Source organism: Eptesicus fuscus, chromosome 13, assembly GCF_027574615.1.
Source record: "Eptesicus fuscus isolate TK198812 chromosome 13, DD_ASM_mEF_20220401, whole genome shotgun sequence".
In the NCBI taxonomy this organism is placed as follows: domain Eukaryota; kingdom Metazoa; phylum Chordata; class Mammalia; order Chiroptera; family Vespertilionidae; genus Eptesicus; species Eptesicus fuscus.
The window spans coordinates 47,807,650-47,824,579 of record NC_072485.1 but is presented as its reverse complement, the minus strand read 5'-3'; the positions used below and the strand labels follow the sequence as shown (position 1 = coordinate 47,824,579).

At 34.7% G+C, this 16,930-nt stretch overlaps 1 protein-coding gene across 1 annotated transcript in view; it reads left to right on the top strand.

The window, feature by feature from the left end:
• SBF2 (SET binding factor 2) overlaps window positions 1-16,930 on the top strand; it is a 366,350-nt gene that overhangs the window by 179,625 nt on the left and 169,795 nt on the right. Inside the window, exons 4-6 of the mRNA XM_054725562.1 lie at window positions 5,841-5,963; window positions 7,304-7,414; window positions 9,054-9,159. Of these exons, the coding sequence (XP_054581537.1) occupies window positions 5,841-5,963; window positions 7,304-7,414; window positions 9,054-9,159 (340 nt within the window). The remainder of the gene's footprint in view (window positions 1-5,840; window positions 5,964-7,303; window positions 7,415-9,053; window positions 9,160-16,930) is intronic.

The window sequence follows — 16,930 nt, the reverse complement described above, 5'->3', positions numbered from 1 at the left end:
AAACAGCTCATCTTTTTGAAATTTAAGAGATTTTTCTATTATAATTTGCATTCAGCCCTTTTTTTGTTTGTATTAGTTTCAGGTGTACAGCACAGAGGGTAAGCATTCATATAGGTTACCAACTGTTCCCACTGATAATTCAAGGATCCACTTGGCCATGGATAGTTATTCCAGTATTGTTAACTATATTCCCCGTGCTTTACCTTACATACCTGTACCTATTTTCTAACTACCAGTTTGTACTTCTTAATATCCTCACCTTTTATAAGAAAAAGTTGAGAATTCCTTTATATTTTATCTCCTTTGTTTGGCATTGTACAAACAAACTTTCCATATCAAAGTCTGAGAAATTCTGCAGCAAAGAAATCTTTTTAACTTGGCTTTATTTTACTGTTTCTAAAATTCTTTGATTAGTAGACCATTTCCTAAGCAATATCTATTTGTTTCCAATAAAAGGCTCTTTGGAAAATGCTGCCTTATGAGTATATTTTTTAAAAAAACCAACTTGTGGACTTTGTGCCACTCAGAAATAGGAAGTTTTCTAGCCCCATAAACCAATTTGTTCTACCTTCAAGATACTGTAAAGCCAGGAGCTATTGAAGGAGAAATACTAGCGTATTTTTGTTTGTTTGTTTTTTGCTAGAGGTAGACTAGATTCTGATTGAAGACTAGTGACCTAATTTGTATAAAGCCTTTTTATCCTAAAATGTGTATTTCTCACATAGTCATCATTTTCCAGACCAATGCAGGGTCAACTAGGTTTTATTATGTGGACATGTAAGAGATTAACAGATTATTTGGCAAGAAATAAAGATGCTTGTCAGAGGGAATTGTAGACTTTACAGGATTTTGCAACTACTTAGACTCCTTTATTTTCAATTTTGAAAAAATTTTAAGTCCTTAAATTGCTTTACAGAGGCAATTCTAGGTAATGGTACACTGTAACAAATTACTTACATTTCAAAAAAGAAATATAGACCTGAAAGTTTGTTATTTACATAATTCCTTTTGTCCTTTTTAAACTGTGTTTTTAAAAAGTCTGTAGGAAGGTTTTAGTGTGAAATGGTGTTATTGAAAATGAACTTAGTACACAGAGGATATTGAATGAAACAAATCTTTTCTGGTAGAAGGGACAGGAATCAAGTATTAGAAGTGCAACAAAGATGAGGTTGAAGTGCTTAGCCTGAGTGATAGGATAAACTTTCTAAAGATTGTGCCCATCTACTGTATGGATACATTCCATAAAACCAATAATCTAGAAATTATTAGCATTTTTGTCACGGGATATATTTAAAGGGTAATAGCACTTTGGGGGCAAATTTATATGGTGGGTACTAATTTATCCCATATTATTGAAGTAGAGAAACTATGAACTATAAGAATGTAAACTGCATAGAAGTTGGGAATCCTACTAGAAGATATAGTCCATAATAATAGGTAGAGAAAGGTCTATAAATGGGCAAGTTGTAGCTTGTGCTTGTGATACATATTAGAGTAAGGTGATCTTGCAGTCATTGTGAGACAATTCAGTAAACAGTGTTTAAAGTAAGCTTGTATCTTTAAGGAGACCTATTTAAGCCAAGGAATAATCTTAGCCTAGAACACTTGCAAATATAGTTCAATGAGATAAAATATGTGAAAATTTTTATACAATAGAATATTAAATTGCAGGGCATTATTATAGCACCTATTACATTCAAAACCTATTTTTAATTTATTGCTTATTAAGTTTACAGATATTTTCAATATGTGAAAATCTCTCATTGTAAAACACAAACCAAGTAAAGCCAATATAATTACATAATTATTACACAAAAGATACTCTAATGGATATAGAGAAGAGGCAATATCCCTTACATCAAGAGTGGGGAACATCCGACCACAGGCTACATAAGGCCAGTGAAATCATTTGGTCTGGCCCTACCAAGGCATTAGGGGTGAGTTAATTAAATGTTTGACCAAATATAGCAGGCTAATTTTTAATTTGATAATTTTGTATGGCTCGAAAATGATGTTATAATATCCAAATGGCCGTTGGCAGAAAAAAGGTACCCCACCCCTGCCTCACATGATAAGTTAATAGAAAAATCTGATAAAAAACACCATGTTATCATCTAAAACAAACCTTATTTTGATCAGCTGTTTAGAAGTTTAATTTCTTTTATCATTATAGTACATTTTGCTTTGAAAAAAGAAATATGAATTTTCTCCAAACTTAAGATGTATTCTTGTATGAGAGATATTGGAATTTAGAATAACAACATCTTATGATTTATGGCCCACTTACAAAGTAAAGGTCAACATCTGTAATAAAAGGATATAAATACTGATTTAAATTATATTGGATCTTCTTTCTTGTTAATAACTATTCTATTTAAAGAACTAAATTAAGCTTTAAGAAATGACCGATGCATTCTATTTTGTGTTTTGGTTAAAGTAGGTTACTGAATTGGTTATCTACTTACTCAAGCTGACTTCTAATGTTACTCTAGGGCATTTATCACAATCTCATAAAAATGTGGATAGCTTTATCTCTTTTAAGAATTTCAGTCATTCTTTTGTCATTTCAAATTTATTAGTAATCCATGAAGAATATGATTCATTAGGTGTGGAAATCTTTGGTAAATTTATATTCATCACATTTTTATTATTTCTAAGGATTCCAGAAAGCAAGCAACCTAATTTTAGCTTTTGCTTTGTAACAAATTTAAATCTTTCAAAAGCATATGGACCCTATCACACATATAAAAACTAAATGGATAGTTCCCCTTTGGATATATGCAGCGAGTAAATAAGTATCAACTATGTGCTCAGCTCTTGTTTTAGGAAGTGGGAAATTACCAGGGAAGAAACTAGACAGAAATCCTGGTCTTCATGGAGCAAAACACAAGATAAGTGAAATGGATAATATAATGGATGGTAACAAGTGCCATGGATGAAAATAAAGCAAGGAAAGTGGATAAGGGAGTGTTAGGGCCTAGCAATTTCAAGCAGGGTGCCAGCAAAGGCTTAAAGAACAGATGTCCCGTCAATAAAGACCTAATAGAGATGACAGAATTAGTCATTAGCATATCGGTGGAAAGAGTATTCCAAGCAAAGGAACAATGAACAAATGCTTAGGACCATAGTTGGGAGGATGCCCAGCATGTTTAAGGAGCAGCAGGGAAGCAAAGTGGAGCTAAAGAGGAATAGAGCAGACTGAGGGAAGCTGTTACCATAATCCAGGCAAGCAGTGATGGTGGCTCACAGTCTTGTGGTAGCAGTGAAGAGGGTGAGAAATCAGAATTTGCTGGCAGTTTGGATATGGGATATGAAAGAAAAGGGAATCAGGATTTTTGATTTGCTAAATGGAAGAATAGGACTTTCACTAACTGAGATAGGGAAATACTGCAGGAGGAGTAGAATTTGGTGGGGTGGGGTGGGGGGAGCAGATTGAAGCTATGATTTGGACATGTTTGAGATACCTGTTAGTCATTCAAGTGGAGATGTCAAGTTGGATATGGCATTTTGGGGAGAGGTTTGGCAGGAGGAATAAGTATAAGCAAATGTAATATGTTGCTGAACTGTGCCAGGAATTGAGAGTAAGAGTAAAATCAGTCAAGGAAAGGCTTCAGAAGAAGATACATTTTAAGCTGACCTTTCATTATTGGAAAGAAAAGAGGATTCCAGTTAGAAAAAAATGTCCTTACATCTTATAGTACCATCTAGAAATCTGAATGCTTTACTACCTTGTCCTATTTTTTACTTAAAACTTTTATAGTACATTATATAGTACTAGAGGCCTGGTGCACGAAATTCGTACATGGGGTGTCCCTCAGCCCAGCCTGCACCCTCTACAATCTGGGACCCCTCGAGGTATATCCTTCTGCAGATCGGGCCTAAACGGGCTGTGGGACATCCCTCTCACAACCCAGGACTGCTGGCTCCCAACTGCTCACTTGCCTGCCTTCCTGATTGCCCCTAACTGCTTCTGCCTGCCAGCCTGATCACCCCCTAACCACTCCCCTGCCAGCCTGATTGATGCCTAACTGCTCCCCTGCCAGCCTGGTCACCCCTAACTGCCCTCCCTTGCAGGCCTGATCACCCCTAACTGCCCTCCCCTGAAGGCATGGTCGCCCCAACAGCTCTCCCCTGCAGGCCCGGGCCCCCACCCCTAACTGCCCTCCTCTGCTGGCCTGGTCACCCCTAACTGCCCTCCCCTGCAGGCCTGATCGCCCCCTACTGTCCTCCCTTGCAGGATTAGCCCCCCCCAACTGCTCTCCCTTCCTGGTCTGATCACCCACAACTGTCCTCCCTTGCAAGCCTGATCCCTCCCAACTGCCCTCACCTGCTGGCCTGATCATGCACAACTGCCCTCCCTTGCAGGCCTGGTTCCTCCCAACTGCCCTCCCCTGCTGGCCATCTTGTGGCAGCCATCTTGTGTCCACATGGGGGCAGCCATTTTTGATCACATGGGGGCAGCCATCTTTTGTGTTGTAGTGATGATCAATATGCATATTACTCTTTTTTTTAGATAGGATTATGAAACAGGAAATGTTTATTAATTAATAAACGAGAATAATATTGTTCAAAGTTTATTTCATTAACCAATATTTAGTCATTGAAACTAACTTTTTTTATTTTACATGTTTTTATTGTGCTAGAATATATATGACAAAAATTTTGCCATTTTAACCATTTTTAAGTGTACAGTTCAGTAGAATGAAGCTCATTCTGAAACTTAGTTTTGTGTATAAAAATATTCTTTCTTTTAAAAAAATCAACTTTGTTGGTTAGGGCCAAAAGGAATTTAGAGCTGATTGGGCTTTACTTCTGAGGGCATGGAGCATTCTGCAAGCCTTGGATTTCTAAATGAATATCACTTTTGTTTGAAAGATTTAGACAAGCAGGAAAACAGAAATGAAAACTAGTGCCTGACTTCTGAAACAGATTTTTCTTTTCTTGAAAATTAACTTTCCATTTAAAAATTTTTTTTTCTTTATTGATTAAGGTATTACATATGTGTCCTTATCCTCCCCATTGTCCCCCCACCTCCCCACTCATGCCCTCACCCCCTGGTGTCTGTGTCCATTGGTTAGGCTTATATGCATGCATACAAGTCCTTTGGTTGATCTCTCCTCCTTACTCCCACCCTCCCCTACCTTCCCTCTGAGGTTTGACGGTCTGATCGATGCTTCTCTGTCTCTGGATCTGTTTTTGTACCATCAGTTTATGTTGTTCATTATATTCTACAAGTGAGTGAGATCATGTGATATTTATCTTTCTCTGACTGGCTTATTTAGCTATGTTCATAGCAGCACAATTTACCATAGCTAAGATTTGGAAACAGCCTAAGTGCCCATCAGCAGATGAGTGGATTAAAAAACTGTGGTACATCTACACAATGGAATACTACGCTGTGGTAAAAAAAAAAAAAAGGAATTCTTACCATTTGCAATAGCATGAATGGAACTGGAGAGCATTATGCTGACTTCCCATTTAAATGAATGTGCTTTTTATTTTGGGGATTGCTATTTAAAGTAAGTTAAATATGTCTAATTTACCTTTTATTACTGGTACCTCACACAGACACCAGATGCTCAAATAAAGTTGTGGTATATATTTGGAGCTTCAGGAGCTTTTAAAAAATGAAATAAGTGTGTCCTGATTTATAATTTTGATGACTTTCAAAGTATGCTCTTTATTTTTAGTTTCAGTTTTGTAAACTGTATTATAAATTACATTTTGCAATTAAATTTGGATTTTGTAAATTATATGGAAGTGTGATACGTCTTTCTTTTGTGAGTTATAAACCTAGGGAATTCTGTGTTGGCCCACAGTTACGGTACCTCTTTTTCTAGGGAACAAAAAAGGAAGAGATTGAAGGTGAAGTGGAAGTGACTGGTTTAATTCAGCCTGCAGAAGTGTTTGCTCCCAAAAGCCTGGTGCTGGTATCCAGATTATATTATCCAGAAATTTTTAGGGTAAAGAACTCCTCATTGTCATTATTGACATATGTTATTATATAAATCTGTTTTGAGTGAACCATGGTAACAAGTTCTTAATATTTAAAACATCTTTATATCTAAAATAAATTGATTTGGGAATTTATCAATAAAATTACTGTTAACAGCAGACATATTTCCATATTGGTTGAAATAAATACCTGAGTAAGTTAATGTGACTATTTAAATTTTAAGAATGTAGTGCTTTTTTCCAAAACATTTTTTCTGACTCCAAAATGTATGTATCTTAAAGAAATAATTTGATTGCCTGTAGCATATTTAAAATACATTAGTAATATAACTACTTTGTGTATTTTTATTCACCTTCTTTTGTTCAATCGGGGTTGAAATAAAGAAGATGGGTATTTGTGTTTTCAAATAGTTCTGATCCTACCCCTGCCAACATAGCTTTAGAATATTTTTTACTTTCAGATATTTTGCTTTCTAGACACTCAGAATTTTCAAATATAAGAACAAATTTTAATTTAGATATAAATATATGTAGGACTTGAAAAAAGAGGGCTTATTTTTTTCTTATTTCAGTTGCTACCTTTAGTTTTAGTAATGTTACCATGGTCCAAAATTATAGTTCTTTGGAAATATAAATTATACCTAAAAAGTTCCCAAGGATTTGGGAAATTAATCATAATTTCTGGCACACTTTTCTATATTATTGAGGTTATATGTATTTTAGAAAAATTAATTTGGTGTCAGTATTTCAGTGACAGTGACATTCATAACAAATAAAAATGTTTTGGAGTTACAAAATTTAATAAGCTGAAAGATTCATAAATATTGCATTTTGTCTTCCTTTTATAACCTACTTTCTTCTGAGTTTAAAGTGTTAATCATATCTTGTTCCTATTTTTTTCTTTTTGTAATAATTCATGTAAGTTAAATTTTTATGTAGGATAAATGTTCTGAATTTACAAGAATCACAAAAGATAAAATTTCTAAATGTTTATCTTGAAATTTGGTGTTTTGCAAAGTAAGTTGAGACCAAAATAAAACACCCCACACACAATAAATTTTAAGACCCACAAATTTGCTACAGTGGTTATCTCAGCAGAAACACCTGTTTTACAAATTATGGATTTCTGCTTTTTATAAACTACTCTCAAAAGCTCATTTAGAGCTTCTGATCTGGAGGAAAACTTAATAAACTTAATAACATTTGCTACTTAAAATTTATTTCATGGTCACTGTCCAATGTACTCTGCTAGGTTCAAAGAGAAATTTTCCTAGGGGCAGATGTCACAACAATTTATTTTTAGTGCCTAATCTTCTCATGAACTAACTACATGCATCTCCCTTTGCAGGCTTGCCTGGGTTTGATCTACACTGTATATGTGGACAGTCTGAATGTCTCTTTGGAAAGTCTCATTGCAAACCTGTGTGCATGCCTTGTCCCAGCGGCTGGAGGGTCTCAGGTAAATTGAATAAAAAATGTAGTGATGAGGGCCTGTTTCTCTTATCCTCTCTCCCAGTTAATTTAATTTGTGAAGAAAAGGGGGAAAAAAGAATTCTTTAAATGTTTTCATTTTAAAGAGGATTTTAGTTTAGTTAAGCATTGTCCCTGTGGTCTGCTTTCTAGAGACCCAAGATTCCATTCTTTTCTTAGGTCATGAGGTTAATTTTAACACAGGGGTCACCTTTCACATAGCATAATTAGAAGTCATATTTTGTGTAACTTGAACTCCAGTTTACATTTTCTTGGGAATATGCTTTTTAAAGTGGAGCTTTTAAAATGTGTTCTTTACACCCTTTTATTCCTCTATATTGTTATACCTCATTTAATTAACTTAAATCAGAAAATTTTTGAGTGAAAAAATTAGATAACATTAAGAAAATTCTCAAAACAGTTTTTCGTAATCTTACAATTATTTCTGAATAGATTCATTAATTCATTTCCCTGAATAACAATAATTTTATGTGGTCCTAAAGCTATTTTGTGTGTTGTGTGTAATCTTTAATAGAATAGCTTACATTTAATTTTGAAAGGGTTTATTTTTCTTATTTCAGTTTGCTATCTTTAATAATAACAATATTGACCATGGTCCGAATTCACAGATCTTTGGAAAGTATAATATACCTGAAGTTTTCCTCAGAATTTTGCTATAGATTGAGCCTCACATGAGAAACTTAATTAAGCTCTTTTACTAACATAAAACTTTCTCAAAGTGGTAATGTGATTTTCATCTTCTGTATGTCTTAAGATTATCATATCTGTATCTGAAATAGAAAAATAAAAACTTCAGCTCTATGATTTAATGTTTCTAAGGCACCATACTTTTTTTTTAAAGACTCTTCTCCTTAAGAGTCTTTTTTAAAGACTCTTCTCCTTAAGAATTGATTAGTTGATCACTTATTTTGCTTATTCTTATGTAAATTACATGGTTTAACCTCAGTCTGACCAAGATTATTTACAAAGAAATAACCAGTTTTTTTCATTGTCTTTTGCCTTTTTAACTGGCTTCTGTGTATCCCAGTGTCTTTTGTTATTTTAAGTTTTTATCCCCCTTTTTGCCTTCCTTACTCTTCTAGCTCTGCTCCAAGGGTAGAATTTGAAGTGTGAGTTTGGTCACAATTGGACCTAAGCTTTAAAGCAGTGTAATTGTTTTAAGGGTCTTTATTTTAATGGGATTTTTGTTGACTTTATTTTGTAATTTAAAAATGTTTATTATGGCTGCTAGAAATTTTAAAATTACATATGTGTTTCATATACTATTTATCTTATTTTCCCCAGTTTTATTGAGATATAATTGGCATATAAATGTTGATTTTAACATTTTGTTATTTTTCAGGTAAGTATGATTGTCAATGATTTTGTATTTCATTGTTACTTAATTTTCAGCTTTCAACTACTGAATTTTCTTGTACCATATTCACTTGGGCACAAAGTAACTTGAATGTTTTGGATTATGTTATCACCCTTTGCGTCTATTAATTGGATCTTAATATGCTCATCATTGGCTTGAAATCTGAACAACAAAGGGATTTTTTTTTTACCTTAAGAAAATGTCTGAAAAGAAATCATTTATGTGTTTGTGTGTTTTCCCTGTTCTGCAGAAGCTGTTTTCCTTGGGAGCAGGAGATAGACAGCTGATCCAGACCCCTTTGCATGATAGTCTTCCTGTCACAGGCACTAGTGTGGCTCTCCTCTTCCAGCAGCTGGGTATGCTCTCTGATTTTCAAACTCCTCTTGTGGAAGCCTACCAAAAAAAAAAGAAAAAAAAAAGATTTATTTAAGCTCACATGACCTGACATGAATCAAGAAAATAAAAAGCAAACCATTAAATACCTGATATGTAAAATATATAATTACATGGGTAATATTCTTTTTTAAAAAAGAAAACACACAAAACATTTTAACTCAGGGCCTTTTTGCTCTGGAGTCAATTAGACTTTTCAAAAGTAGACATATTTTCTTTATGCTTTAAAAGATGAAAAGAGAGTGTATTTTGCTTTTCCTTAGATGAATTAGTTTTATAGAATTTTGTCCGATGAAACTAAAAATCTTGTCGTCCTTATCCCACCAATGGCTAGGATAGAGAATTGCGGGAGGCACTAGAAGTGTTCTCTGTACATTGGACAGCTCTGTGCTTCATTTCAGGAGTAATGTAATTTAACAGTAAGCATGTCAGAGATTCCCATTTATTTTACCACTTAATTGCCCTTTATATATGACTGTGCATGAGTGCCCCACTCTCTTTGATTCAGCCTTAGTCATTGTTCTCCATCTGTGTTTGTCTTTTTTTTCCAGTTATAACCTTTCCTTCCCTGGATTTCATACCCTGCTTCTCCATAGAATTCTTAGTTCCTTGCACAAATTTTGCTCCTCGTTTAGCTCTGTACCTTATCACTTCTTTTCTATTAGTGACTCCATCCTTATTCTTTTGTTGCTATTTCAATCAGTCAAATTTAGAACGCCTTAGAAGAGATTAAACATAAGTAGAGTTTTCTAGTATCCTAATAAAGATGGCTGGAGATACCAATCCCAAAGCGTGGCTCTTCCCCTTTACATCTGCCTCCCCTCAATAGTTCAAACTCTAAATTCTTTTCTTTTCTTTCCCCCTAAAAGTAGTAATCTTTGAATTACTACAGAGTGTGTTGGAAGTTGGAATCTGTTTTATTAAATAGAATCAAAGGTGTATTTTCCTATTTTGCTGATCCATTATAAAGACTTTAAAGGTAGAATCTAGTAATAATAGTCTCCAGGAACATCTAAGAACTTTGAAGGAGACAAGCTGCACAGGTAAAATGGTAATTATGAAATACAGCACCCAATATTTAAGGAAAAAATACTTTTATAAAGATTTTTTTAAAGTTTGCTTTATCAATCATTTCCTTTTCATGCATTGATTCATTAGGATTAAACAAAACCAATTCCTAATTTTCAGAAAAATTAGAATTCTATAATGTTTAATTATCCTTTGATATGGTTAGAGTGAGATAGTAAGCCAATGCCAACAGTTAGTTTGCTTGTTTTGTAATTCAAATATAGCTGGAAAAAGAAGGGCAAAGTTCTTCTTGATCTAGCAGTGTTTATAACATATTCACTAATCTGTGCATTTGATTTCTATGGTTTTCTATATTTGTGTTTTATCTGCAATAAAAATACTTTTCAAAACTTGTAAAACTATATAACTCTTTATATATATATTTAAACTTATTTTTTAAGTGCAATGCTTGAACAAATTGGAAATTTTATTCTTTTAAATTAACAAAATGTCTAGAGATAGGCAGTACAGGATTGACATATTGATTCCCAGGTATTTCCAGGGATTGTATAGAAATTCTTCTCTATATTGTTCCCCTATTTATTAATATGGCGTTTTCCCTTACTAGAATATGAGCTTCAAGAACTGCCTTTATGATAAGAGAATAATCAAAGAATAATTAGAACTTATTTGTGTACCATATGTCTGGCATAGTGCTTTGGGTACAGAAGGCATCAGTGTTTGTTGAATAAATGAATGAATGTGCTAGCCATGAAGAGAGTGGCAATTTTCATTCATTAGGAGATATTCTGTGAATGGAGGAAGTGTGCCAAAACACATGATGATTAGTCATTTGAAGATCAAATTTCATTCTTTTACTCTTAAGTATTTTGAGCTTAATTATCTTTTGCTTACATATTCAAAAGTTAATTTTTCAGGGAAAGACTGAGGAAAAGATAAGACAGGAAAGGAGAAAACTGCCTCTGAAACAGTGCTGTATGCAGAGTTGTAGTTTCTAGAGTATGTGGTACTGATAATTGTGTCTAAAGGCATGTTCTTATCACCAGTCATTTCAGTTGGACTGCTGTTGAAAGCCAATGTTAGACCATTATCAGAGTTCACTATCTGGGTTGGGGGTGGGTGATGGGGGTGGATTTTGCAAAGCACAGACAGGAAGCAGATAGGACTATATGATTCTTTTGTAGCCTTGACTAGTTTTCCTGTGAAAGGTCTCATTGTGTGATAACATTTCCTTGCTTCTTCTCTCTAAGGATTGATATGATAATAAATTTATTTTCTACATTTTGAGAGTTCTCTGGGTTTGCCTGAAGTCATTACATGGACTTCCACCATAATGCATCTCATTTATTCCCCATAATTTCTTGTTAATTACTTTCATTTCTTACTTGCCATCTTTTTTTGTTTGTTTCTTGTTGCAGCTCATGTGAACTATTTTTGTTTACCTGAAGATTTGTGCAATAAGTGTGGAAAGCTATAGTTTTTATTATGTTAATAAGATTGTATTCATAGGAGCTGGCTTTTATAGCCCCTCCGATTTTTTAATCGAATCCATAGCTGTTTAACTCAGGTGTCTCTCCTTGCCCCAAATAATTTTGTGAAATTCTCATAACATCTGTTGTCATACCTGTTTATAAAATTTTGATTTTAACTGCAAACACACTAGTTTTAGAATACTTATTCCCAGTGTTTACAGTATATTATTTAATAGACTTTTTAAAAAATCACAAAGATAAATATCACATGATCTCACTCATATGTGGGATATAATGATCAACAAAATTTGATGAACAAGAATAGAGCCAGAGACAAATGACGGGGAAGGCGGGTTGGTGTTAGAGAGCAACCAAAGGACTTGTATGCATGCATATTAGCATAACCAATGGACACAGACACTAGGGTGGTGGGGGGATGGTTGGGTGGGGGTCAATTGGGGAAAAAGGAAACATATGTAAAACTTTAGACAATAAAAAAAATAATAAAAGTTAAAAAAATCACAGACTAAAATGATGTTGGGCCTTCAGCCATTATCACTCTGTTTTCCTAGTCAAACAACATTAGTCTTGTATCATCTATGTTTATACTTTTTTCCAGCTTTAATTGATAGATATTATTGACATATAATACATGTAAGTTTAAGGTTTACAATGCGATGACTTGATGCACTTACATATTGCCAAATGATTACCACAGTGAGGTTAGTTAAACTTCCATACTCTTACATATTATTGTGTGTGTGTGTGTGTGTGTGTGTTAATTATAGTCACTATACTGTTCATTAGATTCCCAGAATTTATTCATGTTATACCTGGAATGTGTACCAACATTTTCCCATTTCCCCTAATCTTTAACACCAGGCAATAACCATTCAACTCTCTATTTGTATGAGTTCATATCTATATATAAGTGAGAACATGAAATATTTGTTTTAGTCTGTCTGACTTGTTTCACTTAGCATAATGCTTTCAAGTTTTCTCCATGTTGTCACAAAAGGCATGATTTATTTTTATGGCCGAATAATATTCCATTGAATTATATATACCACATTTTCTTTATACATTCATTCACTGATGGCCACTTAGATTGTTTCTATGTCTTAGCTGTTGATTCCTCTTTGAGGTAGTGATTTCATTTCCTTTAGATATATGCACAGATGTGAAATGACTGGATCATATGGTAGTTCTATTTTTAAATTTTTGAGGAATCTCCATACCGTTTTTCATGATGGCTGGAAATAATCCGACCAACAGTGAACAATGGTTCTCTTTTCTCCACAGCCTTGCCAACACTTATCTCTTTTCTTTTTTATAATAAACATTCTAACAGGTAGAAAATAATATCTCGTTGTGATTTTTACTTGCATTTGATGACTGTGATGTTGAGTATCTTTTTGTGTACCTATTGTCATTTGTATGTCTTCTTTGGAAAAATGTCTATTCAAGGCCTTTGCCCAGTTTTTAATCCAATTGTTTGTGGGTTGTTTTTATTTGCTATTAATTGTATGAGTTTCTTACATACTTGGATATTCATTTCTTATTAGATAGATGATTTACATTATTTTGTTTTACTCTGTAGGCTTTTTATTTTGCTGATTGTTTCTTTTGCTGTACAGAAACTTTTTAGTTTGATGTAGACCTATTTGCTTATTTTTGTTTTTGCTGCTTGCACTTTTGGTGTCACATGCAAACATCATTGCCAAGATCAGTGCCAAGGAGTTTTCCCTCCTGTTTTTTCCATTAGCTTTATAGTTCAGATTGATTTTTATTCCAGTTTCCCCAGTTTATTTATATAACATTATTACTTGTTTTAGTGTTATTCTCAATTATAATGGGAAAAATGAAATGGACATTTTCCTTTTCATTATATGGAGTAAAATATCTAGTTGGAGAAATTGAGTATACATAATTTAGACCGTTACTATCAATGGCATAATCCCCTCTAGGTGAAAAAGGAATGGTGTTTTACAATATCTATGGTCAATCATTTTTTAACAGTTTGAATATCAGCTATTTTCCTTGGTGATTTGAAACAAATGAAATCTTCTCACAAGCCTATTCTGGAGCACTTTTTTTAAGAAATGGCTTACAATGTGTACTCAACTGTAGAGGCCTAATGATCTCTAGGGAAGATAGTTCTAACTTAATTTGTTGCAATAAATGTCACAAAGAGTAAAGTTCCTGTAATGCCCACCTGCAGGAATGTATTTAATTTTCATTAAATGTTTACAAAGCCATTTCCATGTACTAGGTCCTGTGCTAGTAACAGGAATAGAAATATAAAAAAATCATAGCCCTAGAAGACCTGAATAGACATTTCTCCAAAGGACATACAAATGACCAAGAGATGTATGAAAAAATGCTCAAGGTTACTAATCATCAGAGAAGTGCAAACTAATACCACAATGAGATATCACTTCACATCTGTCAGAATGGCTGTTACAAAAAAAATCAACAAACAAGTGCTGGTGAGGATGTGGAGAGAAGGTAATATTAGTTCACTGCTGATGGGAGCGCAGATTGGTGTAGTCACTATGGAAAACAGTATGGAATTTCCTAAAAAAATTAAAAATGTAACTTTCACTTGACCCAGTGATCCCACTTCTAGGAATATGTCCTAAAACCCCCAAAACACCCATCAGAAAGAATATATGCACTCCCTTATTTTCATAGAAGCGTTATTTACAATAGCTAAGATTTGGAAACAGCCCAAGTGACCATCAATAGATGAATGGATGAAAAAGCTTAGGGGCCTGGTCGGCATGGCTCAGTGGTTAAGCATCAACCTATGAACCAGAGGTCATAGTTTGATTCCTGGTCGGGACAATGCCCAGGTTGAGGGCTAGATCCCCAGTGTGGGGCGTGCAGGAGGCAGCTAATCAGTGATTCTCTCTCATCATTGATGTCTCTCTCTCTCTCTCTCTCCCTCTCCCTTCCTTTCTGAAATCAATAAAAACATATATTTTTAAAAAGCTGTGGGACATGTACACAATGGAATACTATGCATCTGTAGAAAAGAGGAATGTCTTACCCTTTGGGACAGCATAGATGGACATGGATACTAATATGCTAAGTGATATAAGCTAATCTGAGAAAGACAAATATCACAGGATCTCACTTACTTGTGGAATCTAATGAATAAAATGAATAGACCAACAAAATGAGAACCAAAGCATGGAGGCATGGAGCAGACTGACATACCTTGATGTGGGAATTGGGAGGATGAGAAAAGGTAAACCAAAGCGCTCAAAAGCTATACTTACATGCATAGTTTATGGACACGGGTAATAGGGTGGTGAAGACCTAGGTGGGAAGGAGCTGGGAGGAGGAGGATAGAGAAGGAGGGAAAGGGGAGACATCTGTAATACTACCAACTATATATATTTTTTAATCATAGCCCTTATCCCAGATATACATTTAGCCTAGTGGAGAAACAGATATGTTTTAAAAATTATAGTGCATTATAATTAGTGCAGTAATAGAGATACCAAGAGCTAATGTTTAGCTAGCTAGCAAGGGGGAGAAGGGCATTCCAGGCATAAGGAAGAAGTAAGCAATGTGTAGAACCATGAAAGGCCTTCATAAAATAGTTGTTTGATGTTTGATGACACTTGAGCATAGGGTTGTAGGAAGTCAGAATGTCATCAGGAAGTAAATTGCTTTTTTCAAAATTAAAGATTAAATATTTATGCTAGTTTTTTAAAAGCAACTATTTAAAAATACCAAAGGCAATGATTGACCATTTGAGCACTTTGTTGATGAGTGTGCTACGCTTTTTAGAGTTGCACATAAAGTATGTAGTTGCTGCATTATATAATTTGAGAACAATTCCAAAGAATTCTGGTTCAAACCTGTTTTCATTTACCCTGGTGCTTAAGTGCTGCTATTAAATAGCTATCTCTATCTTTGTATCGAATTATCTATAATAATAAAAGCACAATATGCTAATTAGACCAGACGACCTTCCAGACGAAGCCGGGGCCAAAGGGAAGCCCAAGTCCTGGGTGCCTGCCAGCAGCCGGAAGGAAGCCCGGATCCCAGATGCCAGAAGGAAGCTGGTGCCAGCAGCCAGGGGAAGCAAGGCCTACTCTTGCACGAATTTTGTATATCGGGCCTCTAGTCTATAATAATAAAAGCATAATATGCTAATTAGACCGGATGTCCTTCCGGATGACCTTCCAGACGAAGCCGGGACTGCAAGGGAAGCCTGGGTCCCGGGTGCCAGAGGGAAGCTGGTGCCAGCAGCCGGGGGAAGGAAGGCCTACTCTTGCATGAATTTCGTGCATCGGGCCTCTAGAAGATTTCACAGTAAATGCAAATGCTCTGAGACAACATATCCATTAAGAGTTATCCTTCATTGTAACAAAGTTCTCTTGTCTAAAATTATATTTGGCTCTTTCAGCACTTTAGAGATTATTCTTCTTATAAAATATGGCACTGCAACATTTAAGAATATGCAACTTATAAATTATGGCAGGACAAACCGCCCCCTTTCTGTGTCCTGTGTCACTTTGTTCATGTCTCTATCCTTTGTGTTTTAACTATTTATTTACCAATCTGCCATCTTCACTGAACTGTGAGCTCGTAGGAACCTGCCTCAAATTTATTTATATCCCTCCCTAGACTTTAGCAGTTTCTATGTATCTCAACAGTTCCATAAAGGTTTAACAGTAGAACACAGGAGGGAATGGGAGAAGCAAGTTTTAATTAAAAGTGTTATTTCTGCTCCTTGCTTTAATTCTCTAGTTACTCACTCTATATTGTCCTTCCCCTTTGTTTGCTATTCTACTCCTAAGGTCTCTTTTGCTTCCTGGTTCTTAAATTTAGATGTTAAAGTAGATTTTAATCTGACCGATCAGAACAGGCACAGACTAGGAATCTAGGCCATTTAGTGTTGGAATAATCTGATGTGATTATTCTAGACCTAGAAACCAAATATACCCATGTACAATTGCCCAATTCAATTACATTTCTTAACTATTTTTTACTTAGAAGATTTCCATTTCTAACACTTGGAAATAATATTCTGAATTTGTAACAAATATTAAAATTGCCTCTATAAAATATATAAAGCTTGAATCTGTGAAGGTAGGGATCTTGTTTTTTTTCATTGCTGTCATCTGGTGCATGGAACATAGTAGGTACTCAACAAATATTGATCGAATGACTGATAAATCTCCCTTTTCGTACCTTGTGTCAAGCCATGACCATT